Raw genomic sequence first — 27,751 nt, forward strand, 5'->3', positions numbered from 1 at the left:
ATATTTTTAGATATATACTTTATTTAGATCCTATCGTGGGAAATGGTATTCCTTTCACTCCACCAATCCATACAGAGTACTCCGTACAGATGGCGTACTTACTGGTCGAAGACCAAATACTCGCTGAACGCGCAGTGTCCGTTGCACTTCGATGCAAGCTCTAGTGAGCTCTCGCCTGAAACGATTAAGATGAAAGATAGAAAAACTGGCGCGCTTAATAGAACCTAAATAGAGCTTACTCCCCCTTGGGTACTTTAGTTGTAATACTCTTCATCCACTCTAGCAGATTTAACGTTGATTAAGAATTTATTGTATACTGGAATCCATAGGGCAGTCAATGTGTAAAGCGTACTATATCGCTGCCGATCCTACCCTTGCAGACAAGGAACAGGTGATTTTCGAGTATAGGACATGGGGCAAATCGTGTTGCAGCCATATGTTGTTATTATTTAGGATAAGTTTATTAGCTTAATAATTTTCATTTACAAGCATGAATTAGCCAGAACAAAGCAATGGAAACGTCTCTATGCCTGCAGCTGAGTGAGTGCTTTTTAGAGAGATTAGCATCACTAAGGAACATAAGCAGACAATGAGCGGCTGTGACTTTGCACTGCAGCTCCTAGCCAACAAAAGGCACAACTACAGTACTATTAAAATAAAGATATTTTTATATAAAGTAACCTTTAAAGGCATTTAATCTATACATCTATTATTTTAATGTATTTCAGGTATTATATATTGCTAAAGGCCGTCGCTGAGACTCTTGGTGCCTCAGGCACAATATTAGGTAATGGTATTGTGTCATATCTGCTCACGTGAGTGGCTCCGATGTCGTGCCGGTCATGTCCTGAGGCCGCCAACCCCACCATCACTCTCTTTCTGCTCTCCCGCCTTTTCTCTCTCATCCCTCTCTGTCTTCTTTTTCTTCCTCCTCATCCTTCCCCCTCTTAATACTTCTCTCTCTACCTTCATTCCCTTCCCTTATCACATCTTTTTGTTACAATGGCTACCTATGCCCTGTCCCAAGCCCACCGGGCTGTGAGTATTCCATAGTCAAACTTTTTACGGGCTGACAATAACTGACTCACTCCAGCAAATGGAGAACACTCTGGTCGATTCCGATCCCGAGATTGCTCAGATCATGGTAAGACCTTTCTGGTGTCTTCCCCCCCACCCCTGTTTCGATTTCAAACTAGTTTCTGATGGCATTACCCCGCAAAGGAAAAAGAGATTCAGCGTCAGCGTGAATCGATTGTCCTGATCGCCTCGGAGAACTTCACCTCCCATGCTGTTTTCAATGCTCTGGGCTCTCCCATGTCCAACAAGTACTCGGAGGGTTACCCTGGGGCTCGTTACTATGGTGGTAACCAACACATCGATGCCATTGAGCTTACCTGTCAAGCTCGTGCGTTGAAGGCATTCAACCTCGACCCCGAGAAATGGGGCGTCAACGTCCAATGCCTGAGTGGAAGCCCTGCCAACTTGCAGGTCTACCAGGCCCTCATGCGTCCTCATGACCGCCTGATGGGTCTTGACCTTCCCCATGGTGGCCATCTGAGCCACGGCTACCAGACCCCCGCCCGGAAGATCTCGGCCGTCTCTACTTACTTCGAGACCTTCCCCTACCGTGTCAACCTCGAGACCGGTATCATTGACTATGATCAGCTGGAGACCAATGCTGAGATGTACCGCCCTAAGTGTCTGGTTGCCGGTACCTCCGCCTACTGCCGTCTGATCGACTATGAGCGTATGCGTAAGATCGCCGACAAGGTCGGTGCCTACCTCATTGTCGACATGGCCCACATCTCCGGATTAATCGCTGCTGGCGTCATCCCCTCTCCTTTCGAGTATGCTGATGTTGTGACCACCACTACTCACAAGTCCCTCCGTGGCCCTCGTGGTGCCATGATCTTCTTCCGCAAGGGTGTGCGTAACACTGACCCCAAGACCGGCAAGGACATTCTGTATGACCTTGAGGGCCCCATCAACTTCTCCGTCTTCCCGGGTCACCAGGGTGGTCCTCACAACCACACCATCACCGCTCTTGCTGTTGCCCTCAAGCAGGTGGACAGCCCCGAGTTCAAGCAGTACCAGGCACAGGTCCTCAAGAATGCCAAGGCTTTGGAAACCGAGTTCAAGCAGCTGGGTCACAAGCTTGTCGCGGACGGCACTGACAGCCACATGGTTCTCCTGGACCTTCGCCCCAAGAGCTTGGATGGTGCTCGCGTTGAGGCCGTCTTGGAACAGATCAACATCGCTTGCAACAAGAACTCCATCCCCGGTGACAAGTCTGCCCTGACTCCTTGCGGTATCCGTATTGGTGCTCCTGCTATGACCACCCGTGGTATGGGTGAGGAGGACTTCAAGCGCATCGCGAAGTACATTGACCAGTCGATCAACATCTGCAAGAATGTCCAGGGTGAGCTGCCGAAGGAAGCCAACAAGCTCAAGGACTTCAAGGCCAAGGTTGCCTCTGAGACTGTTCCTGAGATCCTGGCTCTCCGTAAGGAGATCTCCGAGTGGGCCAGCTCTTTCCCTCTCCCCGTTTAACCGCCTTGTCCCTTGATGGACTGGTGCGGGGTGGATATTGATACCAAAAATCTTTTCTGTTGATTTTTTTTTTTCTGGTTCTACAGTTTAATTTTGCGCGTTCAACAACATTGCGTATAAATGGGTGTGCGTTCATAGGGGTTTATACAGGACTGCTTTTTCAACCTTACGCTGGTCATGGGATATGGATATGCATGAGCATGTGAATGATATTTTCAACACGTCTTCAACACAAAAGTTAGTGGGACGTCTAGGCGACGATCCAAGGATCTCATTTGGTTTATTGCCGGATATGAGTTATCTAGAAAACAATTAATGATTCCATGAATGCATGGAAATTTGCCAATACTAGTCTCATCCTCATTAAAGTATAAAGTAAATATGCCTGGGTCATCCTTTATTAAGTCGAGAATGTGTCCCTCATAATTCAACACTGTTTTGCCAGTTAGGATATGCCTTCATGCTATACTACAGGCACAAGGCCAGATAACCGGGCAAAGATACAGGCACAGGACCAGGACTACAATTCCGTCTGTATATCACCATCCGAGACCAGCTCATCGTGCGCATCTTGCCTCCACTGGTCCAGCCAGGATTGGAACATCAATGCAGCCACATTCTTCCCCATATGGGCGTTTGTTTCCATCGTGGAGATGAAACTCTCCATACCGCCTGTGTACCAGATATTAGGCGACAGGAGGCTTTCCTCGAACGTGACCCGTGGATACAGATACGGGTACGGGTGCCAGACTTTTTCATGAATCCAGCTGATGTCATCCTTGGGAAGATCTCTGATCGATGGAGTAGTCTCTCCGTTCGATGTGCTATTGGTGCGTTGCAGACCGAGAAGGTCCTGCATGAACTGGGCAGTTGGACGCCCCGGGGAGAATATTTTGTAGACGTAGTGTGTCTCTCCGTTCGGGGACCGGGAATCGACGGTTTGGAGAGTGCTGATGCTCCAGAAGTTGGCGGGGCCGACTCCCGTTCGGTTCGAGCCTAGGTCCAAGTTGCGAGGGAGAGTCGTGAGGATTGTCTCGGGCGTCTGGGCATCGGGCCCTTGGAGATTGAAGTATTTGGGTGAGAGTCGATGCGGCGACGCAAATAGTGTTACGTGTAGGTTGACGTAGGGGATCTCATCGGGCGTGCGTTTCAGTGGCGGATTGATGGAGATGTTGGAAAACTGCATCGGACCCGCTATGACGACTTCGTCGAAAACGAGACTTTTTTGGGTGGAACTGCTCGTGGCGAATTTTACAGTCAAGGTGTGGTCCTCGTTCTGGTCGATGGATGTCACTGTGTGATTGACTCTGACATTGGCCCTTGAAGCCTTGAGCATAGCGTCGAAGAGCTGCCAGTTTCCACCTTTAATGGAGACGGCCCCATCTGTAGCCATGCACACCATTGCCTCCAAGCCATGAATTAGTCCTAGGTTCTGACCATAGTTGACACGCGTCGCGGCTTGTATGACCTCCCGGGAAAAATCCGGGGATATGCTGTTGTCTGCGAGAAGCCTACTGCCACGGGTTGCAGTCGTGTTCAGCAATCCCGATGCCATTGCTGCCTCCGAGAGGGATTGAAATGGAAATATTGGTGGCTCGTACAGCTGGAGGAATCTGTTGACGGTAGCCTTCATGAGATTCTGAGCTCGTACTGGGGACCATCCATAACGCCAGATCAACTTCATGATGTTCCACCAATCATATGTATCCTGCATCCGATACACGAATTCTTTCCCATCCCAGACTCCGATGACATCGCTAGACTCTTTTGGTCGATTCTGGGTGGCACTGGTTACTAGGAGGCCCAAGTCTCTGGATGCGTTGACTAGATTGTAGTTGACTTTAACGAAGATCGAGGCACCTAGCTCTACCGGATACGCCGGGTTATCAAAAACATTGACAGTGGTTGAGCGACCGCCGACATATGAAGCACGCTCAAACACGGTGATGTCAGCTGGGATCGACGAGGAGTCGACATATTTGCGCAACGAATATGCAGCGTTTGACCCTGCAGCCCCCGCTCCTATACGAAGTTAGCGGCTGGAGAGATGGAGATGGGCAGTCTGACCGATTATTGCAACCCGTTTGTGGGGTTGAGAATGTGGCACCAATGGCTCTTGGTTACCACTGCTAACAAAGGGAATACAGCACAGAGTCAGCACATAGTATAACATCCAGGTCCGAGGACATCGATTAAAGAGCTCCATGTAGAGCTACCACAGCGAAAACACTGGCTGATAGGAGACTAGCAGGGAAGTCAGCTGTATTGATACAAGAAAGCAATATGACCAGTTCTAGGGATTTTAATGATAATTCACAGCCAGATCCACAGTAATATTGGAAGGAATGATAGATGGAACTGGCGTTGAAGGGGAATGAATTGATGCTGAAGTTGACGATGTACAGATGCACCATATAACGCTAACCCCCTCCTGTACTAGCGTCTTCAGCGTAGCTTATCGGCACCTGACCGTTTATCCTTTTTTTTTTTTTTTTTGGTATTGAATGAAAAACATCACAGAATATCTTTGCGTCCTCTCTGCATACACCCTAGATGCTTATGAGCCGTGTCATCTATCACTTTTAGACTGCCTTAGATCCTCCTGTTATACCAACTCTACCCCCACCATCATGGATCACTATGACAGCGATTCCTCCGGCTTTGAGGAAGAGGGGGATTTCACAGACACTGGAGTTCTTTTGGGCTATGCTGCAGAGGATGTGATAGAGGACACAATCAGTCATCTTGGAGGCTGGCCGGTAATGACTGACACCATACTGATTGGTGATATCTATGTACTGACTCTCCGGGGTTTTAGAGCTGGCTTGACGGTGCTACCCCGCCTCCCGCCGAGTTTGCCAGTTGCAAAGTCTGCAATCAACCCATGGTCCTCCTGCTTGAATTACACGGCGACCTCCCTGATCATTTCCCCGACAACGAGCGGCGACTTTATCTATTCAGTTGCCCCAGGAAAGCCTGCAGCAAAAAAAACGGCAGTATCAGAGCGTTGCGTGCCTCGAGGAGATTGAAGGACCAGCGGGCACCGTCGAAAAAGGTAGAGAACCAAGAGCCACCCAAGGAGGAGCAGAGACCAGAAGCCCCCAAGCAGGATCTTGGAGCTAGTCTATTTGGTTCTACGTCGCTCACCGGTAGCGTCTCGGCGAACGCAAACCCCTTCTCTTCATCCTCTGCTACCTCAACACTGTCAGGCAACAATCCATTTGCTGTCCCCGCTGCCACCCCCACGGCTCTGATATCACAATCGACAAAGCTGGCTTCCTCACAGCCTGCGCCGGCCAACTCCCTCTCTGAGTCCTTTGCAGATAAAGTCCGTGTCTCCTCTCCGCCTCCAACGACCAAGACCCCTGAAGCCTCTGGACCCTCTGCCCCTTGGCCTTCGCAGTCCGCCTTTCCAGAGCCGTATAAGCATTATTATTTGGACGCTGAATACGAAACACTCTCGCGTCCATCCACGCCAGCAGTCCCTGAAAATGTCACGATTGACAGCACCGAAGAGGAAGCCGGTGGTGGATCGTCTGTGGAGCTAAAGGACGCCCTGGAATCCCAGTTAGATAAAGCCTTCATTAAGTTCTCCACTCGGCTGGCTCACAACCCTGAACAAGTCCTACGATACGAATTCCGCGGCTCCCCTATCCTCTACTCGCAAACCGACGCTGTCGCGAAATTTTTTCACGACTCCAAGGGTGCCAGTTCCGGTGCTCGGGTGACGACGGTGGGAAGCGGTCGAATCCGGATCCCGCGCTGTGAATATTGCGGAAGCGAACGGGTGTTTGAGCTGCAGCTTGTCCCTCACGCTATCAGCGTTCTGGAGGAGGACCGCGATGGGATTGGCATGGGCCCCAAGGATGATGCGGGCATGGAATGGGGCACGATCATTCTTGGTGTTTGTAGCAAGGACTGCGCTCCGGATAAAGTAGGCGTGACTGGGTGGCGTGAGGAATGGGCCGGTGTGCAATGGGAGGAGTCGAAATAGATACAGGGGTCTGATGAGACTTGTTTAATGTTGATGACTATGCACGTATTATAGAATTATGGATCCAATTTTTTGCATATACTTGATATATCCCATATTACAGTGGGGAAAGGGGCCTTTGTCTAGTACGTAAGTTAGGTTAAGATGGACTTGAGGTACTCAATTTGCTTTGTTATTCTAAGGATATCTTTTTAGAATATAAAGTAGGTGAAGGGGTTGTTTTCACATATAAATGACGACGATGACAAACAAAAGTTCTGTGAAGCAACTCAAAACGCCAAATGCGCCGGTCCTGACTTCCCAACCTTCTTCATGCAGATCTATCCCCGTCATCATCATCTTGGGCTCCAAGTTCGTGTCGTCGGTTCAGTTTGAAGTGGACATTGTCCCTTTCTTTTCTCTTTTTTATTCCTTGGATGGTTTTGGAAAGACTCGCGCAGGCCCTACAGATAAACCTGGGTCTTCGACTCGAGGGGAAAGCAAAGGGAAAAAATGCTAGCAGGAAAAGAAGACGTAGTTTGTATGTGCTTCGGCCTCCCAAAGAAAATTCATTCAGGCAGCCTGCTCAAATCCTCTGCGGATCACACGGCCGAACATATCAATACCAACGCGCTCGCTCTTGACCTCGCTGCGGACCTCGTTCTCCTTGTTCGTGGGCACCTTGACCACGGCGCCGTTGGCACCAGACTTGTCAACGACCCAGCTGCACACCTCAGTAACGAACTTCTCGAGGCTTTCGCGATTCCTCAGATCCAACCAGTGCCCGAGAACTTCGGCGTTGACTTCACGGAAGGCTTTGCCAACCTCCACGGCGATACGGATGCGCACGAGCTCCTCAAAGCCGGCAACGTCGGCGACCAGATCGGCGTACAGATCATCCGAGTTCAGAGTAGACCAGAACTGCGCATACTGGGCAGACTCGAGTAGCGTGGACAGGCGCGCAAGCTTCTGGACCGACTCGACAAAGTCGGAGTTCTGGGAGGTAGCCTGGGTCTCGGCATTGCTGGAGGGGAACGGTTGGGTATATGCGGGCAGCAGAGCAAGGCAAAGGGAGAAAGCAGAGGATGGGAAAACAGTAAGTGCCTTAACAAGGACGTTGGTGACGGTCTCTGGCTGGAGCAGGTGAGGGTTGAACTGGTAGCTGTCGCGATAAAAAAACAGTCAGTGGACCGGTAGCGGATCGTTAATTGAGTGACCAGGAGTCTTTGAAGGGATTTCTCAGAAGAAATAAAGTCTCAACGTCACCCATCAGAGGGTTTCAGGTAATAGGAAACGTGATAATGATAAAAAGGTATCTTCATCATTCAAGTCTAATAACAGAACATTCTCTATTCGGAGCTCTCCGTGCAATCGGGGGTATGGTTCTCGGGCACAAGCACTCACAGCTTCAACAAGGCCAGATTGGCATAACAATCAAATGTCCTATCCTCACACTGCTGAGCCACATAATCCTGGAATACCGTGGTCGTCTCTGGGTTGTATCTGTCAAGGCCGTTGAGGATGGCATCAATATTGGCCGGCCGGGACTCGCACTTGTCGAACGCGACGACCATTTTCGCGGTTGTGATTCGAAAGGAGAATGGGAAGGGAAGGAAAATATCGCGGGGGCGAGAGGGAGGATAGGTGGACCGTGACGGAGCGAGCGACAGTACTGCTTCTGATTGCGGGATGTCTTTTTCGTGTGGGATTTTTCGAATGTGTCGATGTGCGGATATCGGAAGGTCGGACCCCCAATGCGGAAAGTTTCTCCGACTGGTCAGATTGGAAGTATATCACACCACCGACGCTTCGACCTCGTCTAGTACTGCAACTACAAGGGATCGCGTCACCCCGCAGTGTTCGACCCCGCAAGCTCAACCGGATGTTATTTGGTCAGTCGGAGATAAGTTGGGAAATGAACTGTGTCCCTACTCTCATCATGTGTTTCCCAACGCTGTCTCTGACCCTCCTAGGGGTGTGCTTTCTGTTGAGCTTGCCAGGCGGTTCTGCGATGCAGCAGGTGGATTACTCTCAATATGTAAATGTTTTCATGGGATCGGAAGGCCCCTTTCCTGACCAGGGGTTTGGAGGTGGTGACATCTTTGTCGGTGGTGCTCGCCCATTTGGAGTAACCAAGGTAGGCATCGACACAACTGCAGCCAACTGGAGCACTGCGGTACTGAATGGAGGCTGGACTCCGGATGGCAATGTCACTGCAATCAGTAAGTGGTGGTTTCCCTTTGAGCAGGAAAACCGGATCGTTTTCAGTGCCTAATCGTTATTGTCTAGGTATGATGCATGAAAGTGGCACAGGAGGAGCTCCCAAGTATGGCATAATTCCTCAGATGCCCCTGACAAGCGTCGCCCCACCTGTGAATATACTCGACAATCTCACCTACAGCCAGCCAAGGGTAGATATACCGTGCGCGCGATTTGCTTGCGTGTAAACTGACAGACTTATAGGTCGCCACGGATATTGGTAGTGTCGGATACTTCGCAACGCAACTACAGAACGGCGTTAAAGTGGAATTATCTGCTTCCCGTCACGCGGGAATTATACAATATAGCTTTCCTCGAGGTGAAAAGCATGTGCTTGTGGACATATCGCATGTAAGCATTTGAGTGGCATATATTGTGACATCTCACGTCTTACTTTGCCAAAGTACCTCCCAGGATCACCTACAGATCCTAATAGCCAATTCTACGTGGGCGGAGAAATACAACTCGAGGACAACGGCAGAGCTTACTCCGGGTATGGAACGTATATAGGCGGCTGGAACAATGGTTAGTGCTTCCCTAACTGAGGTAGTATAGTCCAACTCACCCCATCGTCAGGTGGTCCTTTCACTGTTTATTTTTACGGGGAATTTTCCGAGACACCTAATACTGCGCGCACATTTAGCGGAAAGAACACAGACCCGATTCGTCAGTACCAGACGGTCTCAAATGGAGGCACAAGCTATCCAACATATATTAACGGGTCTCATAAAGCGATGTCGGGACCTATGAATGACCGGGTTGGTGCTATTTTTAGTTGGAGCTCCGGTCCAAGCTCAAAAATTAGCTCGAGAGTTGGCATTTCTTTTATATCAACTGAGAAGGCTCACTCCTACATTGAATCAGAGATTCCTTCCTGGGAGCTCAATGATGTAGTCAGATCGGCTGTGCAGGAATGGAGCGACAACGTCTTTAGCAAGATCCAGGTACCCCTTGATAAGACCGCGAACATGACGCATGTCCGTCTATTATACAGTTCACTTTACTTTATACACTTGATGCCGTCTGATCGAACGGGCGAAAATCCCCTGTGGGTGTCGGACGAGCCATACTGGGATGATTTTTATACGCTCTGTAGGCAAGCTTACTTCCTCGATAAGTAGTCTCGTACTAACATTGCTAAGGGGATATATTCCGTTGCACAGTCAGCTTTTATCACATATTCCAGCCTGAGTACTATGAGTCTATGGTTCGGGGATTGATTGATATTTGGAGGTAGGGCCATTTGAGCCAACACCACAGCTCCGATAGACAAGAATTAATACTATGTCCAACAGACACCAAGGGTTCCTGCCAGACGGGCGCTCTGGAAACTGGAATGGACTGGTTCAGGGAGGTTCCGATGCCGACAATATGCTGGCGGACGCATATGTGAAGGGTCTGCGTGGCGCAATCAACTGGAAGGACGGTTATGCCGCCATGAAAACCGATGCAGAAGTGGTCCCTTATAACACATTTGACCCTACCGATATTTCTGCTAGTACAAAGGAAGGCCGAGGGGCCCTGGTAGACTGGTTAGAGCTGGGATATGTCTCCCAGGACCGGAGCACGCGCTGTATCTCGAGAACAGTCGAATATAGTCTCAATGATTTTGCCCTCAGTCAAGTTGCGACAGGCGAAATGCCCAACGATCGACAAAAGTATCTCGATCGGTCTGCAGGGTGGCAAAGGATATGGAATCCTGAAGCCCGGAGTTTGGGTTTTACTGGATTTCTTGCCCCAAGATTCTCAAATGGCTCGTTCAACAACAGTGGGTATGATCCACGCTATTGTTATGAGTGCGAATGGCATGCATATACCTACGAAGGTATACCTTGGGGTGAGTATACTCTGTGGGAAGCCCAATACAGCGCTAAGTCAATCCTAGAATATTCGTTTGTGATCCCTCACGACATGGAGTCTTTGATTGATCGCATGGGCGGTGCTGATACCTTCGAATCCCGACTCGATCTCATGGTATGGATATCTACAAAAGCACTGCAACACAAGCTTATGTTTTACAGTTTCGACCCAACATGTCAGTTCAAAACCTCGACGCAAACGGCGCCGGTATTACAACCATGATGAACATCGGGTATGTAGAACAGGATCAAGTAAAAGTCACTGTAAGTACTAATTTGAAACAAAAAAAGAAATGAACCCGACTTTGCTACACCATATCTATACAACTACATCAACAAGCAAGCGAAAAGCGTGCAGAGGTCCCGAGATCTCGGAAATCAATAGTTAGTCAGCCTGTGAGAATAACTATTGGCTATATAAATCTAACACCAATCCACCACAGCTTCAAAGACGCACCATACGGAGTCCCCGGGAACAGTGACGCCGGAGCAATGAACACCTGGCTGCTGTGGCAAATGCTTGGGATCTACCCCGTTGTCACACAACCGGTGTATCTGATCTCGTCTCCGTGGTTTCCCGATCTGAATATGACCATAAATGGGAACCAAACGCTGCGGATTACCGCAACCGGTCTGGAAGAGGGGTTCTACGTTCAAAGTGTCAAGATCAACGGGAAGCCCTGGACGAAGAATTGGTTCGAGCATGAAGATATCATGGTGCGAGGGGGAACCATCCATTTTGAGTTGGGTCCGAAGATAACGCACTGGGATACTGGTAGCGTTCCACCATCGCCGGGGCATCTTGTACTGTGAGCTCACTGGTGATTAAAAATGTATGGAAAAGAACAGCAGAGCGTTGACGGTATACAGCGACCGGAATACTGTCTAGATATTCCACTGGACTTTACGGTATTCTTCCAAGGGTTCCCTAGTGGGTAGGTACTTCAATCTAAGATATCAATACATGAATAGCTCCGTCTATTTCATTCAAGTAGCAGATATATACAAGACCAAATCAACTCTATTATTTCCCTTGCTATAAACCCTAGGAGTTGTTGATCAGATTCTGCAACCATTCTAACCGAGTCGCTATGGCCCGACGACTAATGGGAGCGTCCGGTACAAATACATCAAAGCCATGCCAGGCACCAGGCCACACATGAAACTCCACCTGCCCACCAGCTTTCCAGAGGGCCGTGGCAAAATCCACATCTTCATCGCGGAGCAAATCCGCCGTGCCCACATCGATGAACGTGGGCGGCAAGCCGGTGAGGTCTTCGGAGCGCGAGGGGACGGTGTAGATTGTGGCATTTTCACGGTTCTCACCCAGGGCGAAATTGAGGGCGTCGATCGTGTTCTCTCTGGCCCACGGCTGGAGGTTACCATATTCCAACATGGACGAAGTCTCGGTATTTTCCCCGACCCATGGATACGTGAGGATCAGGCCGACGATCTCCGGCCCGGATTGATCGCGTGCCATGAGGGTGACTCCCGCCGCGAGATTGCCGCCTGCCGAGCCACCGCTCACGATCAGTTTGCGCGGGTTGAATCCCAGGTCGTTGGCATGTTCGCTCATCCAGGTCAGGGTGGCGAAGGTGTCGTTGATTTGAGCCGGTTGCGGATTCTCAGGAGAGAGACGGTATTCAGCCGACACGACCATGGCGCCCAGGGACTCGACCCAGTCGAGAACACCGTTCAGTCCGAAGAAGCGATTCCCGTATAGGTGGGCGCCCCCGTGGATGTAAAGGATACCCGGGGTGTCGGCCGCCGGCGTAGCGGAGTGTTTCTTAGATCGTAAGACCGTGGCTCTCAACGGTCCCGCGGGCCCTGGAACGTCCAGGTCCTCATACGAAATCGTCCCCTCTCGACCCTTCATCACGGTTTCCACTTTGAAATTCGCCATTTCCCGAGCAGCCGCAAGATCCTCCTTCTTCTTCAAGTCGAATCCGGAGGCCGTGAGGGAGTTTTGGGCCTCTTCCAAGTCCGGATGCAGGAATCCTTTCGGGGTACCAGTTGTCATTGTGAGTGTATGAGTTGGGTTCATTGAAAATAATAGAAATGATTGTTAAGATGATGCTGACTGTGTAGATGGATTGAGACAGTTGATGGCTACCAACTCCATGATGATTTGAGGGGTTTTATATCATCTCCCCGTCCGGTAATCGCGTACTCGGATACTTCCCATCATCCCACAGGATGAGTTGGGTTGAGCAACCGTCCGATTGCATCATGGTGCATCCTAGCGCGATGCCATGTCAACCTCATCGGCGTGCCCGTGCTGACAAAAAGTGATCGAGTTTAGCCAGTCTCCGTTGGTAAGTTCGCGTTTAGTTCAGACTCTAACTATTCCCACCCCAACCTATACCCGTTTAGGTGAAAGCACTATTAGATAAACTGCGGTTGCCGCGCGGTCATGGGAGAACCAGAATGGAATTGGGGCTGAACTAATTCGATGAGCCGTCTACAATCAGAATAAGGTGCCAATTGGGGTTTATCGTATTTTGGGCGATTCAGAGCTTGTGGTTCTCTGGAGATCCTTGAGATTTCCGATGTACTCCGATATCTGAGCACATGATATTGGGGCCAGAATAGTTAAATTCTTAGATAATACATCGGGATCTCTCCGTCCCGATTTGTCTCCGACACTTCGGTTACAAGACCTTCCGAATCAGTGAGAATGACACATTATGAGATGAGAAATTGTCATCTCGGAAGGTTTCTTCCTCCGATTATAAGAAAAATAATGCAGACATTAATCATCTTAATCACACTGAGTCATCCTGATACATTACCCATATTATAGCTGGTACACATGGAATTCAACCTTTCTTCCCATGCCACAGACCTTCTCTGCTTGGAGTACAAGACGTCGTCGAATTGACTCTCCACAACCAGGCTGAACCACAGCCAATTTCTGCAGTACTATCCAGCACGTAAATTTAGCCGCCCCATACCAGACTCACTGGATTCTCGGGATGTCCCACTACCTTTCCATTTAGCGGCGACTCCAGATAGCGACGGGGATTCATGTATACATCTCGCTGTCGTGGCTTGTTGTCTTGTCCGATCCCGTCTTTTAAGTCATGCTCCGTAGGTTGTCCATTCTTTCCCAACAGTCTGGGAAAATGGGGGTGTATGATTGTCGTGACCATCCACACGGCCCGATCGGAGGGTGCAATTGATACCAAAAATCCCTCGGAAAACACATATCCATCATTCCCCCTATCCCTTCAGGACACCTGTAGCCTTGACTTCCCGGTGGGTTGAGGAGCGGCCCTCTTCCCAAAATCAGCAATGACCGATTTAAGCCTTGTGATCCGATCCTCGAGTTCCTCAATTTCCTCCTCCTGTTCATCCACAGACCGCTGCACGTCCGGTAGACCTTCCACGACTGCCTGCGCTTTCTGTATGCGAATCTTGATCGAACTAACCTCAGTAGGCAGGCCCTTGATATCGAGCGACGGGTGTGCATTCGATCCCAGCGCGCTTATTTCGGCTGCTGCGGAGGCGCTGCCGGAGGAAACGGTCTGCAACCCTCCATGATTATTCTCACCTCCAGGACCGTTTTGTTGATGCTGTTGCAGCTGAGATTGGTTTGAATTGACGGTGGTGGAAGACGGTCCGGAAGGGGCTGCAGCTGTACCAGGGTCATCAGCTGGTCTCACGCCGTTGGAAACGCCCCCGGCGTTCGTGTGCGATGGCAAAAGCCGGAGAAGAAGGCCGTGTAACGGCGGGACAATGTCGAAGGTCTGTGGCGGCGGAAACGCCACAGGTTGCGGTGTGGTCTCCCTCGCAAGGGGGGTCTCAGGCGCGACCGATGACTTTGGCAGCGGAGTGGCAGCTGTGGGAGATCTGGATGCCATGATGAGACTTGGGATAGAGGCGAAGGGCTGAATTCGCGATGAGAGGGTGTGGACGTTGGGGAGGGAGAAAGTCGGTTACTGGATAGGGAAGAGTCGGAAAGACAACCCGTGACGTCGCGGGACAATCCAAAAGCGTCACCGGGAAAAAGCGCCCCTCTCCTTCTTCCCCTCCGCCCATTTTTCTCTCTCTTTCTTCCTCTCTCTCTTTGTCTCCTCCATTACTCTCACTTCAATTCTCCCCGTCTGATACCATTTTCGCTTTCTGTGTGCGGCCTCGTTCCTTTCACTTCAAATCCCCTCCACCAGGTGTATACAATCGTTCCGCAATTTTGACCGTTTTAGGGACTTTGCACGCTTCACCATGACCAAGGTTGACCAGAAAGTCGCTCTCAGTATGTTAATTCGAATACTCCACATTACTACGGGAAGATTGCTAACATTCTCAATTAGTCGTCATCGATGGCTGGGGTGTTTCCGGTCCCGACCCCAAGGCTGTAGGAGATGCCATCGCTGCCGCCGACACTCCCTTCATGTCCAGCTTTGCTGAAGCCAATTCGAAGACTGCTCAAGGCTATACCAAGTTGGATGCTTCGTCGTTAGCTGTGGGTCTTCCGGAAGGTCTCATGGGCAACAGTGAGGTCGGCCACTTGAACATCGGTGCCGGTCGTGTGGTTTGGCAGGACAGTGTCCGCATTGACCAGACCCTCAAGAAGGGAGAGATGAACAAGGTCGACAACGTCATTGCCTCTTTCAAGCGCGCTAAGGAGGGCAATGGCCGTCTGCACCTCCTGGGATTGGTCTCCGATGGTGGTGTCCACTCCAACATCACTCATCTGGTCGGTCTGCTGAAGGTCGCGAAGGAGATGGAAATCCCCAACGTCTTCATCCACTTCTTCGGCGACGGACGTGACACAGATCCCAAGAGTGCCTCCAAGTACTTGCAGCAGCTTCTCGACCACACTAAGGAAATTGGAACCGGTGAAATCGCTACGATTGTGGGACGCTACTGGGCCATGGACCGTGATAAGCGCTGGGACCGCGTTGAAGTTGCCATGAAGGGCATTGTCGAGGGCGAAGGCGAAGACAGCTCCGACCCTGTCAAGACCATTGAAGATCGTTACGAGAACAAAGAGACCGATGAGTTCTTGAAGCCGATCATCGTTGGTGGCAAGGAACGCCGCGTCCAGGGTATATGGCCTCCGACCCTCTCCTTCAGGAATAACCTTGCGCTTTGAGTTACTAACACAACCACCCGCAGATGACGACACCCTATTCTTCTTCAACTACCGGTCCGATCGTGTCCGTGAAATCACCCAGCTGCTCGGTGATTACGACCGCTCCCCGAAGCCCGATTTCCCCTATCCAAAGAACACCCACATCACCACCATGACCCAGTATAAGACCGATTACACATTCCCTGTTGCCTTCCCTCCTCAGCACATGGGTAACGTGCTCGCCGAGTGGCTCGGCAAGAAGGATGTCCAGCAATGCCACGTCGCGGAAACCGAGAAGTACGCTCATGTCACTTTCTTCTTCAACGGCGGTGTCGAGAAGCAATTCCCCGGAGAGGTACGCGACATGATCCCCTCCCCAAAGGTTGCAACCTACGACCTGGACCCCAAGATGAGTGCCGCGGCTGTCGGTCAGAAGATGGCGGAGCGCATCGCGGAGGGCAAGTTTGAGTTCGTCATGAACAACTTCGCTCCCCCGGACATGGTGGGCCACACTGGCGTCTACGAGGCCGCCGTGCAGGGTGTTGCTGCGACCGACAAGGCCATTGGCGAGATCTACGAGGCCTGCAAGAAGCACGGCTACGTCCTTTTCATCACGGCGGATCACGGGTAAGTTAACACAATAATTCCAAGCCGGACATCTCGACTCGGATGTGACATGGAATATAGGCTAACTTTTTTTTTTTTTTTTTGGCCAGAAATGCCGAGGAGATGCTCAACGAGAAGGGCACCCCCAAAACCTCCCATACCACCAACAAGGTGCCTTTCGTCTTGGCCAACGCCCCCGAGGGCTGGAAGCTCCAGGGCGATGGTGTGCTCGGAGATGTCGCCCCTACGGTTCTCGCCGCCATGGGCATCGAGCAACCCGAGGAGATGACCGGCACGAGTCTCTTGGTGAAGGAATAGATTTCTCATATATAGACCGGCTGTCATGTGATGCTTACAGATGTTTCTGGGGGAGTTATGAGCACATGCGAACTACGGAGTTTAATGGTGATACACATTGGATGTAGCATAGATATGAGAGATGAGAGATGAGAGTTGAAAAGCGAACAAGAGGACACATATGTATATATTGAATGAAGTAGAACATGGAGTCTATGTTGCGAATACATATTCGATATGGCATGAGTGGATTGAGAGTCCAAGTGGGCGTACAAACAGCCATCCCCATTGCACAAAACGATATTGACTCTACCAACGCCGAGCGCAATACAGTGACAATCTCAATCAGTCCTGTATGTGTAGTGTTGTTTTCACTGAGTTTTCACTGAGGTATCCAATAGTTTCACCACCCACATACTCGTGCTCAATTTTTCGTACATGGGCCCGACGAGGCTTGTACGTAGCTTCCATGCTTTAAATCCTTCCGTATTTGATTCCATCATTTTAGTCACCCACTCGGCTAGACATGGAGACCGGACACAAGCACCACGACTCCCTTCCAAACTGATACTTGGTCGCTAGCAGCCTTTTATGGGAAGGGCAAAGGCCTTTTTTTCCGTGGAACAGATTGGGCTTGAGACTATATTCAAGCAGACGCAGACGCCGTAGCCTGTTGCACTTGGCTTTGATACTGTAGAATCTGGAGATGATCGTTAGATTTGAATCTATGAAGCATGATTTGTGCATCAGATAATGACGGAAGGTCGTACCTCAGCTCTCTTCTTGTCGCTCTGGTCTTGGTTTTCTTTGATTTCTTCTTCGATCCGTTTGCTGCAGAAGCCATTAGCAAACTCCGAGCCAGTAAACTCTATGCCGAAGATGAACAGGAGACAAAGATATACATTTCCTTCTCGATGAATTCAAGGCGGCCGTTGACTGCCATGAGTGCCTCCTGTTTTTCCTGCTTCAGCAGGACCGGTCCGACAAGCTTATAGACGTTCGATTCATCGTCCAGCGAATTGAATTCCTTGCGAACGTTCTCGTTTTCCTGCTGCTGGGACTCGAGCTTCTGGCGAGCCTCGACCAAGCCGTCCATATCTGGGATTGTGTCTTGGTCAGCTTTCTGTGCGCGACAATGTTACGGGAAGAAACTTCGCTCCACATACCGGTCTGGAGCTTTTGGAACTCTTCCGAGGCGGCCTGCAATTGTTTCTGTGCGTCCGCCATGTCGACGAGGGGGAGGGAAAGGCAGAGAGACTTAACGATAGACAGAGGGGGGAGGAATGGGCGTTGGCGGGGAGAAGAAGGGAGCGGAGCGGCAGAAAACAACGGCCGCCTTCAGGTTTCCAATTCCCATATTGTATATCTGTCTCTCCTCCCATCGTCTCCCCCATTGCACTGTACCGGGTTCCCTATTATCGGCTCTGTGGATCGAATGGACCGGTCTTGACTCAGATTTCTCTTCGTGCTGTCGTACCTTGTCCCCAACCCTGCGCCACACCCTCGTATCGAAATAGGCCCTCGCTAACCTTCCCCTGCTATCGGCTTGCAGGTCTGTTTCCGCACTATCAACAACCGCCACCGGCAGAGTCACTGACTGAAGGCTTCACAACATGAGTAACACGGATTTTCTGGGGCGGGCGATTGATACGGTTAAGAAAGCCATCGAACACGACAATGAGGGCGAGTACGAGAAGGCCTACCAACTCTACTACTCCTCCCTGGAGCTGTTTATGCTGGCCCTGAAGTGGGAGAAAAACCCCAAATCCAAGGAAATGATCCGCGCAAAGACAGGCGAATACATGGACCGCGCAGAGAAACTGAAGAACCACTTGGCCCAATCAGACAGTCGAAAGAAACCGAGTGCGGTGGGCGCCAACGGCAGCGTGGCCCAAGGAAGTGGAAAGGGCGGGTATGTGCTGGATTGAGCCTCCATGGGGTTGAGTCAACCACGTACTGACATACGTGATATGTTTAGGAAGGAGGACGATGACGGAGAGGACGCAGATTCGAAGAAACTACGATCTGCCCTTGCTGGGGCGATCTTGTCGGATAAGCCCAATGTCAAATGGGAGGATGTTGCGGGCCTGGAGAGTGCCAAAGAGGCCTTGAAAGAGGCGGTCATCCTACCAATCAAGTTCCCTCACCTCTTCACAGGTAAACGTCAGCCATGGAAGGGCATTCTCCTCTATGGACCCCCTGGTACAGGAAAGTCGTATCTTGCCAAGGCCGTCGCAACGGAAGCAAACAGTACATTCTTCAGCGTGAGCAGCAGTGATCTAGTGTCAAAATGGATGGGTGAGAGTGAGAGGTATGATCTAATACATCCCGTCTTTTGTCATGCCCTTACAAAGAAATTGGCCAACCAAATGTTATGCAGACTAGTAAAGCAACTGTTCAACATGGCCCGCGAAAATAAGCCGGCCATTATTTTCATCGACGAGGTCGACGCCCTATGTGGCCCTCGTGGCGAAGGTGAATCGGAGGCATCGCGCCGAATCAAGACTGAACTGCTGGTACAGATGGATGGAGTAGGCAAAGACTCTAAGGGTGTGTTGATTTTAGGCGCAACAAATATCCCGTGGCAGCTCGATGCTGCCATTCGACGCCGATTCCAACGAAGGGTTCATATCAGTCTGCCAGATGTCAACGCACGAATGAAGATGTTCATGCTGTCTGTAGGCTCGACGCCATGCGAAATGACACAGGCCGATTACCGGAATCTCGCAGATATGAGCGAAGGGTATTCCGGCAGCGATATCAGCATCGCTGTCCAAGATGCATTGATGCAGCCAATCCGCAAAATTCAGACGGCAACGCACTACAAAAAGGTAGCCATCCGATTCCACCCGGCTTCCAGAGTTGGAACCACTTTACAATGGCTGACTCACCTCATAGGTCTTCCTTGACGGTGTGGAGAAATTGACCCCGTGCTCGCCAGGGGATAGCGGTGCCATAGAGATGTCATGGACGAACGTCGAGGCAGAGCAGCTGCTGGAACCACCCCTTGTGCTCAAAGACTTCATCAAAGCGGTACGCAATTCTCGACCTACGGTCAGCCAAGAGGATCTCAAGAGGAACGAGGAGTGGACCGAGGAGTTTGGAAGCGAGGGAGCTTAACCATTTTCACCGACATGACCAGGGCCCCTCTTTAGAATTGCACTGCACTGTTGCATGCTGCATTGGTTCTTCAATTTTCTCCGCGTTTGCTTCCCCCTCTACACCAGACTTCAACGAAGGAATGATCTATTTATACATGCACATACATATTCATGCCTTTTTCTTCTCTTTTTTCCCTGCTCTAGCCTCCTCACCTTCCGACCTCTTTTGTCCATTCCATATCAGGCCCGGTGTTAGAAGCGTTACCGTTGTTAGGCGAGGCAAGGCGTTGGCAGTTTCTTACGAACGTACCTGGGCTGAATTCTCGATTGGAATATCATCTCTTTGAAATTAAATTCTTGTTCTTACGTGTTGACATGATAATGCGTATCATTGGACTACAACTTATACTTGCTTCCTGTTTTTTGTTAACTTGTGTCTCTTCTCCCATCTTTCTCGAGATAGAGCAATTGGTAACTGGTCTATGCAAAGGAAGTGTTATTCTCAGGGTTGAGATACTATTTAACTCTCCAGCCAACCTATATATGTAGTAAATAGACCACCTATGTCTCGATATCCATAATTTCTACCCATCAAGTTTTTCCAGGTCAGACATCATGTTGTATCCTTCAGATACAATCAACTATCATCATACCCTTCCGTCTGAAACATTTGTCACCAGTATCCTGCAGAATAAATCCGAAGACCATTGATAGAGTTTATCTAATCATGTGTTGCCGGACGATATGGTACTTGTACATGGCATATCTCATTGAATGTTCCTCACTATCCCAAACAAAACCACGCACCCTCTTATAAAATATACGCACGCACCAATGCTGCAAGTAACATAGTCGACAGTCTCGAAATATAAACGATGTCAATTCCTCCTGTCCAAGATAACGCCTGTAGGATAGTGGACCCAAAGAAATAAAACACGAGTGGATGCAAATGCACAGGGGGGGAATCTCGTCAGAATGGTCAACAGAAGGAAACCAAAACATGCTAAAACGAACGGAAAACACAACTGGAGGGAAACCAGCATCTCTCTACTTTGCCGAGGCCTTGCTAGTGCCATCTCTTCTCTTCAGCACCTCGCCTTTGGCCCGTTTGAGCCCTTCGCCCAGTTTCCGCGTTTTCTTCCAGTCTCGGCTCATTCGCTGCATGCGGACAACTGCCTTGACCATGGAGATGGCTGTTTTGAGCTTCTGGCGAGGGTCGCGGGTCATGCTACGGCCACGAGACTTGACTCCCATCTCGGAGATCATTCGAAGATCAGCTGCATTACTGCACACGAACATCGTTAGTCAGTTCGATCCAGTTCATATGGGCAAAAATGTAACATACCATGCAACTCGAACTCGCTCGCCGAGCTCCATCAGCCCTTTACTCCAGGCCAGGTCACGTCGGAACTTTTCCTCTCGCTTCAAGCGCGCCCGGAGCCAGGTGATTTCTTTGCCTAATCCGAGAAGTTCCTTGTCGTGCCGAGATTTAGTTTCAGTTTTAGACCCAATTGTTTCCACAGCCTGCTTGTAACGTCCTTCAAGGGCTCCTAAATCTTTCATAGCTCTCTCGGCCTTTCTCACGCAGAATGCCCGTTCCTCGCGGATCCGCCGTACTTGCGTTTTGAGCTCATTGACCTGTGCATCTCGCTCCGATACCTTCAGTGCCAGCGACTCAGCCTCAAGGGTGGAGGATTTAAGAAGTTCGTGAAGATCTCGCTGATCTTCCTCTCTCATCATTGCTGCCCGCTCAAGCTCACGATTCTTGATTTTTACTTCTCTCAGCGCTCGATGGGCCTCAGATAGTTGCTTTCGGAGACTACGCAACTCTTCGTGAACTTTGTCAAATGGCGATGGCTGGGGAGACTCCGTCTCGAATTTTTTCATCAATCCCTCATGCAGTTCCCTCTCGAGCTCCGCAATTCGGGATTTGCAGCTACGGACGGCGGATTTTTGATCAGCTTCACGCCGGAGCAAGGTCTTCTCTCGCTTGTGCGCCTCATCCAAGTTGTGACGGAGCATCGACATGTCTGTAGTCGCATTCGAATGCTCATTGTCAGCAGGAGGTTGTTGCTGTAAGAGGGCTTCCAGTTCAGTCACACGCCGCTCAAAGCGCTGTAGTCTACTCTTGGTTAGAGAAAGTTCCCTATCTCTTCCGCCCGAAGCCACGTGTAGTTTATCTTGGAGCTGGTCAATTTCAGAGGACAGGCGATTTTCTTCCAGTGTAGCTCGTTCAACTTCAGCTTCCAGTTGCTTTTCGAGGGCCTCCTTCGCTTCTATCAAAGACGATCTATCCTCTTTCATCTTCCTCAGCTCGGATTCAAGACGAAGTGTGGATTTACGGTGCTCGATCTTCTCCCGATCAAATCGCGTGGTGCCTTCAGCTTGGTTCTGAGCCCGGTCCAATTGGACCTGAAGTTCATCACGCTCAGCCTCCATTTCAGCCATGGATGTTCGTAGATCATGCAATTCGACGTGCGCATTTGCCAGCTGGTCTCGAAGCTTTTGCTTGTCGGCAAGCAGTTTTTGCAATTGACTATCCTGGTTGGAAGAACCCTGTTGCATTCGGCCCTTGGCGTATTCTTGTTCCTCTTCCAAGCTCGACTGCAAGACGACGACCTCATCCTCCAAAGCCTGCACTTTTTCCTTCAGCGCAACCTCTTGGCGTCCGGCGAGACGAAGTTCTTCCTTGAGGGAAAGAAGCTCTCCACGTTGCTCGTCTATGATTTGTCTCTTTGCTGTAACCTCGTCGTTTAACTCCTTCACCTGGCGACTAAGGACAGCCTCCGAGTTGAAATGCCGCGCCTTTTCGCTGTCGATAACTTCCTGTAGCTTGGTTTCTTTCCCTGAAAGGCTATGTTCGACTTCCTCGAGCTTCTCAATGGTCCGTTTGAAGCCCGCTGCTTGGTCCTCTGCTCTGTCCTTTTGAAGTTGGAGGGTCCGCCTGGTGCTTTCCCACCTGTCTTGCTCGAGCGCAAACTGGCCCTCCTTGTCCTCGATCTCATGATGCAGGGACTCGATTTCTTCTTGCAGTCTGTCAATTTCTTCTCTATATTGGGCCCGGAGGATATCAACATCGTCCAGGGCTTGGCTCTTGCCCTTATCCACAGCTTGTTGGAGCTCTCGGATCTTAGATTGACTTCTAGATAGCTCTCTCTGCAACCCACCAGATTCCTCTGTTAATGCATTGTGTCGGGTCTGCAAAAGCTCTTTTTCATCGACCTTACGCTGAACTTCATCGAGTGCCTCTTGAAGCTGGCCGGAGAGTTTGTCGTGTTCCTGTTGAGCTATATCCCGCTCATGTCTCGCCCGTGAAGCATCTTCGCGCAGTCGTCCATCCTCATCATTCATGCTCTGCTGTGCCCTTTGATACTGTTCCTGAATGCGAGCTTCACTCCTTGCCTTTGCTTCAAGCTCCTCCTTGAGAGCATCGGCTTCGCGTCGTAATTCTCGGAGCTCATCCTCAAGCTTGCTGGATTTCTCCTCAAGTTGACGTGCAAGTCCCTTTGTACTGAAAGACTTGTTGGCCATCTCCTCATGTAGCTCCCGGAGAGCTTTTTCCGCGTCTTCTTTCTTTCGTACTGCTTGGCTAGCCTCGTTTCTAACCTCCCTAGCCTCAGTCCTAGCTTGGTCGAGAGACTCTTGCAGCTCCTCCATTTGCTCCCTTGCGCGTTGAAGTTCTGATTCCAGCTCGTTAAGTGCATCATTCTCTTTACCCTCCCGATCTTTCAATTCTTCAATTTCCTCGTCGCGCTCCTCGATGGCACGTTCCTTGGCTCGGAGAGCTGCTTCCAGGTCCTCAACATCATCACGGAGTTTTTCGGTCTCCTCTGACTGTCTGCTTTTGGCTTCTCTTAATTCCTCCTGGAGATCCTTCACTTGTATATCTCGCGACTCGATCTCTTCGCGCATCAGGTCTAGTTCGCGCTGCACAGTTTCGTCTGTTTGTTTTCTTCGGGCCTGTTCTCTAAGTTCCTGGAATTGTGCACGGTAGGACTCTACATCCCGTTCCGCCTGTTGCAGGCTCTTCTTGTAGCGAGCGATGTCTCGTTGCATCGACAGCTTAGCTACTTTGAGTTCCGTATTTTCCTTGAGAGCTGCTTGGTTATACCCCGGGCCAGCCTTCTCTATTTGCTCTTGTAGATAATGGATTTTCAGTTTCAAACCAAAATTATCTTTGTCCAGTTTATCGATGATCTAGGATGGTCAGCGCACCAACCTCTCAAATAAGGAGAAACAAATGAGACCGAAAGGGAGAGCAAGGCTACCTTTTCCTGCTCCTTCAATGTCATGTTTTGTCCGTCATTTAACAAGCCACTTCCATTTTTGCTCAAACCTGGAAGCGGGGTGCTCTGTGCGCTGCTGCTCGCCACTTGCGGTAACGGCGTTGGTTGATCGTCCATCTCGTCTTCCTCGTCGATATATGTCATCTCATTGGCAGGCAATCCAGGGGTATTGGCGCTGCTTCGGTAGCTCTGTCGTAAGTATGATGGTGTCTTGGGGGCGCTGGCTCCTCGTGTTGTGGACATGTTCCGCAGAAAATTGTTCCTAGTAGCGCTCTTCATCAGTGGGGTAAACTCTCCATCTGTCGGTGCGACTGTAGGAAGATGTTGTCGGTTGTTCAACGCGCTTTTCGTGGATTTAGGACCGGAGCCTGCACGCGGAGTGCTGAGCTTAAACGCGCCCGAGCTACGTTTCCGGCCTTCCCCGATGCCCTTCAGGATATCCTCATCCTTCGAAGGGGTATGGAAGGAGTTCTCGACCGAAAGTGCCGAGATATTGTGTCGTCCTACACTGCGAAAGCCGTTGGTCAAGTACGTCGCATTCCCGTCGACCTCTGTGCGCGGCGTATCGATATAAGGCAACGCCATTGTCGACACGGGACAGCCCAAGGAAGAACAGGATACCGATGAAGAGTAAACAGCCTTATGCCATTCAACGGGCGACCCTCTATGAAACGGCGGGCGTGGGAAAGAAGATGCACTCGACGCCTTCTTCAGCGGCATTACCAGACGTGTTTTGGGCGGTGAAGCCAGTGTTGTTGATATCTAGCCGAAAAGGGTTAGTTCAATCACTGGGTTCTGGGCCGTAACGTAACTTTGACCGCGTTTGATGAAGTCATACCGGTAATTTATTTCATCTGGAATTTTCACTATCCTCTACTCTCTTTGGACAGCCATTCAGTTCGACGGTATGGCGCCCATGTCGCAGGAAGATGTCGAGTGGTTCAAATCCACCTTCCACCCCATCCCTAAACCGGAACTGCCCGATGACAGTGTCGATTACTCGCTCTACTATATCCCTTCGGACCCCACCCCTGGCGGCGTCGAAGTAGCAGACACGAGAGCACGGTTGACAGACGTGCAGCGTACTGCAGCGGAGCTGACCAAGGCTCTTTTGAAGGATTATATATGGCAGCGCGACTCTTTTCGCTTGGAAATTACGAAAGAAAATGGTACGGGGAGTCCTCGCTCGATGATCTGGTAGCCCGGGAAGCTTGCTAAGGTTTTAGGTATCACGTCGTTGCGCGGGCGTACTAATTTTGGAGACTCGATCGAGGACGAATGGGTGATTGTGTACCTGTTGCGTGAATTGGCCAAGAAGCACAAAGACATCTGGGTCTCGGTCGTTGATAGTGATGGTCAATTTCTTCTGGTCGAAGCAGCGGGTACCCTACCCTCATGGCTTGAACCTGAAATAGCGGATAACCGAGTACGTGAAGTGATTTTTCTTCATTATATATTTGTCATGGATACTGATGAAATAATCTATATATAGGTGTGGATCCATCAGGGACAACTTGTCATCATCAAACCAAAGGCAGACAGAAAAGGCAAGGTCACGGAAAAGTTATCCCTTCTAGAATCACGAAAGATTATAATGGAGGAGCCCAGTCGGCTTATGCGATCGAATATGATCCAGGAAGAGGCATTTTACCGACTGCGAAATTATCCTAAACAAATCAGCGAGAACCTTCATTCGGCGCTGGTGACAATCCCGCGCAAAATCGCCTTTCTATTACGTCAAAAACCAGCCTATATTTCAGCTGCGGTGGAATCATTCTATCTCAGAGATCCAATCGCGTTACGGCCATTGCGCACCAAGGGTACTGGCAGTTTTATCTTTCCTCCGGAGGATCTTGTTCCTGTCAGCGTCCGATTTACAAGGGTTGGTTATGCTCAACTCAAAAGCCAGGATTTCCCAGCTCCCAAACCTTGGATTTCCAAGCTGCCCACAAAGGATGATCAAAAAGCCTATGATTGTGCAGAGATGGGGATGAAACTTGCTTGTGGATTTGAGATGCTCCTTAGCGACCCACAAAATCAGGATAAGCCGTCTGTAAGAGAGATCAAGCTGGTACTAGAGGACCTAGATACTGGGGACGAGACGTTACCAACAGATGAAGAGATTACGACGTGGGACAAGCATGAGGATGATGAGGCATGGTTGGATATCAGCTACGAGGACCTCGACCGGGAGTTGAAAGGAAAGAGCGCGAACGAAGGCGGGCGCCACACAAAAGGAGGGTTTGGAGATGGGAATGCCCACGAAAACCTGCAGCGTATAGTATCGCGCTTTGAGGAATTTTTGAACAATGACTCAGCCGGATTAGAAGGGGCTGACTTCATTGACGACTATGGTTCTGACTCTGACGGCGATGACGATGAAGAGTTGAGTAGTGATGGAGAAGACAAAGAGGCCTCCTTTGACGAAGAAGAGTTTTCTAGGATGATGAAGGAAATGATGGGAATGCCATCAATGCCTGGTCTTCAGAACTCCTCCAAGCCATCGCCGTCGCAGAACAGAGTGGAGGAATTGGACGAGGAATCCGAAGACGACTACGAACAGATCGAGCAGTTATCGAAACAGATGGAAACCGAGCTGAGGGGTACAGGGGTCCTTAACTTGAATCGTCCCTCAGGCAAAAAGTCTTTGTCAGAGAAGAATACAGAAGAGAAAATTAGTACACAGGCCGGGGAAAGTGGAGAGGATGAGGCAGAGCTGAGTGAGGAGGATATTAATATCAACCTGGCTAAAAACTTACTTGAAAGCCTTCAAAGTCAGGCGGGCACTGCAGGCCCCGCAGGAAACATGCTTTCTATGATGAATCTGCCGATGCTTAAAGATGACCGCCACCACCGCTGAGAACAATATATATATTGTGATCAAGATAAAGCCATCTTTTTGTCTTTGGCATGATGAAGGAGACCCCATCTACCAGCAATCGATGTCACCATGGTGAACAATAGCGCAAAAAGCTACGCAAAGACAGTCAATCCCACCAGTGGAATCTTATACCATGGTTCGTCCGGACCGCTTTTGAGGACAAGTTGATTTTAGCATGTCCCTGATTTACCACAAAGCATGGCAGGTGTCAACGAGGTCTAAAGATCCGTTAGCCCTGTTGCTCTATTCTCCCATGGCTAACAGCGCTCATGCGAAATATTTGGCTTGAGTGGATGGCCGATATAATGGGCTGGAAGTCGCCTTGTGAATTTTGGAATCTTGGGTGCATGGGTGGTGTTTCAAAGCCAGTTATGAGAGCTGTTTCTTTGCTGCCATAGAGAGCAGCAAAGAGCAAGTAGGCAACATATATATGATCGGCAATTCATAAAATCTTGGCAGCCTCGACATGGCCCCTCAGACTTTATATTGCTTAGAAAATGTGATATGAATACATGATAGTATTTCCAATTGCTATATATATATACCATTTTGATCTCGAATCTATTGTCGGTCCATCTCTGTATAGAATGGTCGATGCCAAGGAAGGGGTCACGGGAGCTTTCTGGACATATCACGTGCCCATCTTAGCAGGGCTGACCTAATCAAGTGCTTCTCTTCTTACATTCCCCTCAGCTCTGACAGTTGTGTCCTGCACGCTGCGGGCTCTGTTGGTTTCCCTCGGTTGAACCTGACTCCCGGGCTCTGGGCCTAATTCTAGTGTTCTCAAGACGACCAGTTGCGGTGTCTATCCAGCTGCTTTGTATCAGCCTCATAGAATCACCGCAGAAAGCCTTCCAAATTG

General features: G+C 50.1%; 12 protein-coding genes across 12 annotated transcripts; 6 read left to right on the forward strand and 6 right to left on the reverse strand.

Annotated features, from left to right (window-relative positions):
* Positions 1–1,002: 1,002 nt before the first annotated feature.
* Positions 1,003–2,550, forward strand: SHM2 (glycine hydroxymethyltransferase SHM2; the record flags this gene model as incomplete). Its single annotated transcript, XM_033572092.1, has 3 exons — positions 1,003–1,038; positions 1,094–1,144; positions 1,222–2,550. The coding sequence occupies 3 exons, from the start codon at positions 1,003–1,005 to the stop codon at positions 2,548–2,550; spliced, it is 1,416 nt and encodes a 471-aa protein (XP_033425407.1).
* Positions 2,551–3,070: 520 nt separating this feature from the next.
* On the reverse strand, positions 3,071–4,756 carry ATNIH1004_007470 (putative prenylcysteine lyase; the record flags this gene model as incomplete). Its single annotated transcript, XM_033572093.1, has 2 exons — positions 3,071–4,572; positions 4,618–4,756. The coding sequence occupies 2 exons, from the start codon at positions 4,754–4,756 to the stop codon at positions 3,071–3,073; spliced, it is 1,641 nt and encodes a 546-aa protein (XP_033425408.1).
* A 424-nt stretch (positions 4,757–5,180) lies between these two features.
* On the forward strand, positions 5,181–6,544 carry ATNIH1004_007471 (small subunit rRNA maturation protein TSR4; the record flags this gene model as incomplete). Its single annotated transcript, XM_033572094.1, has 2 exons — positions 5,181–5,309; positions 5,369–6,544. The coding sequence occupies 2 exons, from the start codon at positions 5,181–5,183 to the stop codon at positions 6,542–6,544; spliced, it is 1,305 nt and encodes a 434-aa protein (XP_033425409.1).
* Positions 6,545–7,096: 552 nt separating this feature from the next.
* Positions 7,097–8,097, reverse strand: ATNIH1004_007472 (CSN8/PSMD8/EIF3K family protein; the record flags this gene model as incomplete). The annotated part of the gene is made up of 2 exons (XM_033572095.1): positions 7,097–7,685; positions 7,928–8,097. 2 exons carry the CDS (start codon positions 8,095–8,097, stop codon positions 7,097–7,099), a joined length of 759 nt encoding a protein of 252 aa, XP_033425410.1.
* A 26-nt stretch (positions 8,098–8,123) lies between these two features.
* Positions 8,124–11,454, forward strand: ATNIH1004_007473 (uncharacterized protein; the record flags this gene model as incomplete). The annotated part of the gene is made up of 12 exons (XM_033572096.1): positions 8,124–8,415; positions 8,497–8,745; positions 8,813–8,934; positions 8,987–9,133; positions 9,187–9,307; positions 9,359–9,874; positions 9,925–10,015; positions 10,078–10,619; positions 10,668–10,756; positions 10,804–10,874; positions 10,933–11,025; positions 11,085–11,454. 12 exons carry the CDS (start codon positions 8,124–8,126, stop codon positions 11,452–11,454), a joined length of 2,703 nt encoding a protein of 900 aa, XP_033425411.1.
* A 232-nt stretch (positions 11,455–11,686) lies between these two features.
* Positions 11,687–12,661, reverse strand: ATNIH1004_007474 (alpha/beta hydrolase; the record flags this gene model as incomplete). The annotated part of the gene is made up of 1 exon (XM_033572097.1): positions 11,687–12,661. The coding sequence occupies one exon, from the start codon at positions 12,659–12,661 to the stop codon at positions 11,687–11,689; it is 975 nt and encodes a 324-aa protein (XP_033425412.1).
* A 1,210-nt stretch (positions 12,662–13,871) lies between these two features.
* On the reverse strand, positions 13,872–14,504 carry ATNIH1004_007475 (RNA polymerase II mediator complex middle subunit MED9; the record flags this gene model as incomplete). Its single annotated transcript, XM_033572098.1, has 1 exon — positions 13,872–14,504. The coding sequence occupies one exon, from the start codon at positions 14,502–14,504 to the stop codon at positions 13,872–13,874; it is 633 nt and encodes a 210-aa protein (XP_033425413.1).
* A 361-nt stretch (positions 14,505–14,865) lies between these two features.
* ATNIH1004_007476 (2,3-bisphosphoglycerate-independent phosphoglycerate mutase) lies at positions 14,866–16,642 on the forward strand (the record flags this gene model as incomplete). Its single annotated transcript, XM_033572099.1, has 4 exons — positions 14,866–14,896; positions 14,955–15,692; positions 15,763–16,345; positions 16,435–16,642. 4 exons carry the CDS (start codon positions 14,866–14,868, stop codon positions 16,640–16,642), a joined length of 1,560 nt encoding a protein of 519 aa, XP_033425414.1.
* A 625-nt stretch (positions 16,643–17,267) lies between these two features.
* On the reverse strand, positions 17,268–17,848 carry ATNIH1004_007477 (tubulin-binding prefolding complex subunit YKE2; the record flags this gene model as incomplete). Its single annotated transcript, XM_033572100.1, has 4 exons — positions 17,268–17,321; positions 17,392–17,452; positions 17,524–17,719; positions 17,788–17,848. 4 exons carry the CDS (start codon positions 17,846–17,848, stop codon positions 17,268–17,270), a joined length of 372 nt encoding a protein of 123 aa, XP_033425415.1.
* Positions 17,849–18,234: 386 nt separating this feature from the next.
* On the forward strand, positions 18,235–19,741 carry VPS4 (AAA family ATPase VPS4; the record flags this gene model as incomplete). Its single annotated transcript, XM_033572101.1, has 4 exons — positions 18,235–18,533; positions 18,600–18,932; positions 19,002–19,452; positions 19,520–19,741. 4 exons carry the CDS (start codon positions 18,235–18,237, stop codon positions 19,739–19,741), a joined length of 1,305 nt encoding a protein of 434 aa, XP_033425416.1.
* A 1,028-nt stretch (positions 19,742–20,769) lies between these two features.
* On the reverse strand, positions 20,770–24,593 carry ATNIH1004_007479 (putative spindle-pole body protein (Pcp1); the record flags this gene model as incomplete). The annotated part of the gene is made up of 3 exons (XM_033572102.1): positions 20,770–21,007; positions 21,068–23,919; positions 23,991–24,593. The coding sequence occupies 3 exons, from the start codon at positions 24,591–24,593 to the stop codon at positions 20,770–20,772; spliced, it is 3,693 nt and encodes a 1,230-aa protein (XP_033425417.1).
* A 331-nt stretch (positions 24,594–24,924) lies between these two features.
* Positions 24,925–26,868, forward strand: ATNIH1004_007480 (putative regulatory factor Sgt1; the record flags this gene model as incomplete). Its single annotated transcript, XM_033572103.1, has 3 exons — positions 24,925–25,177; positions 25,235–25,434; positions 25,501–26,868. The coding sequence occupies 3 exons, from the start codon at positions 24,925–24,927 to the stop codon at positions 26,866–26,868; spliced, it is 1,821 nt and encodes a 606-aa protein (XP_033425418.1).
* Between the last annotated feature and the right edge of the window lie 883 nt (positions 26,869–27,751).

Source organism: Aspergillus tanneri (genome assembly GCF_003426965.1).
Source record: "Aspergillus tanneri strain NIH1004 chromosome Unknown AapTan_7_pilon_pilon_pilon, whole genome shotgun sequence".
Classification (NCBI taxonomy): domain Eukaryota; kingdom Fungi; phylum Ascomycota; class Eurotiomycetes; order Eurotiales; family Aspergillaceae; genus Aspergillus; species Aspergillus tanneri.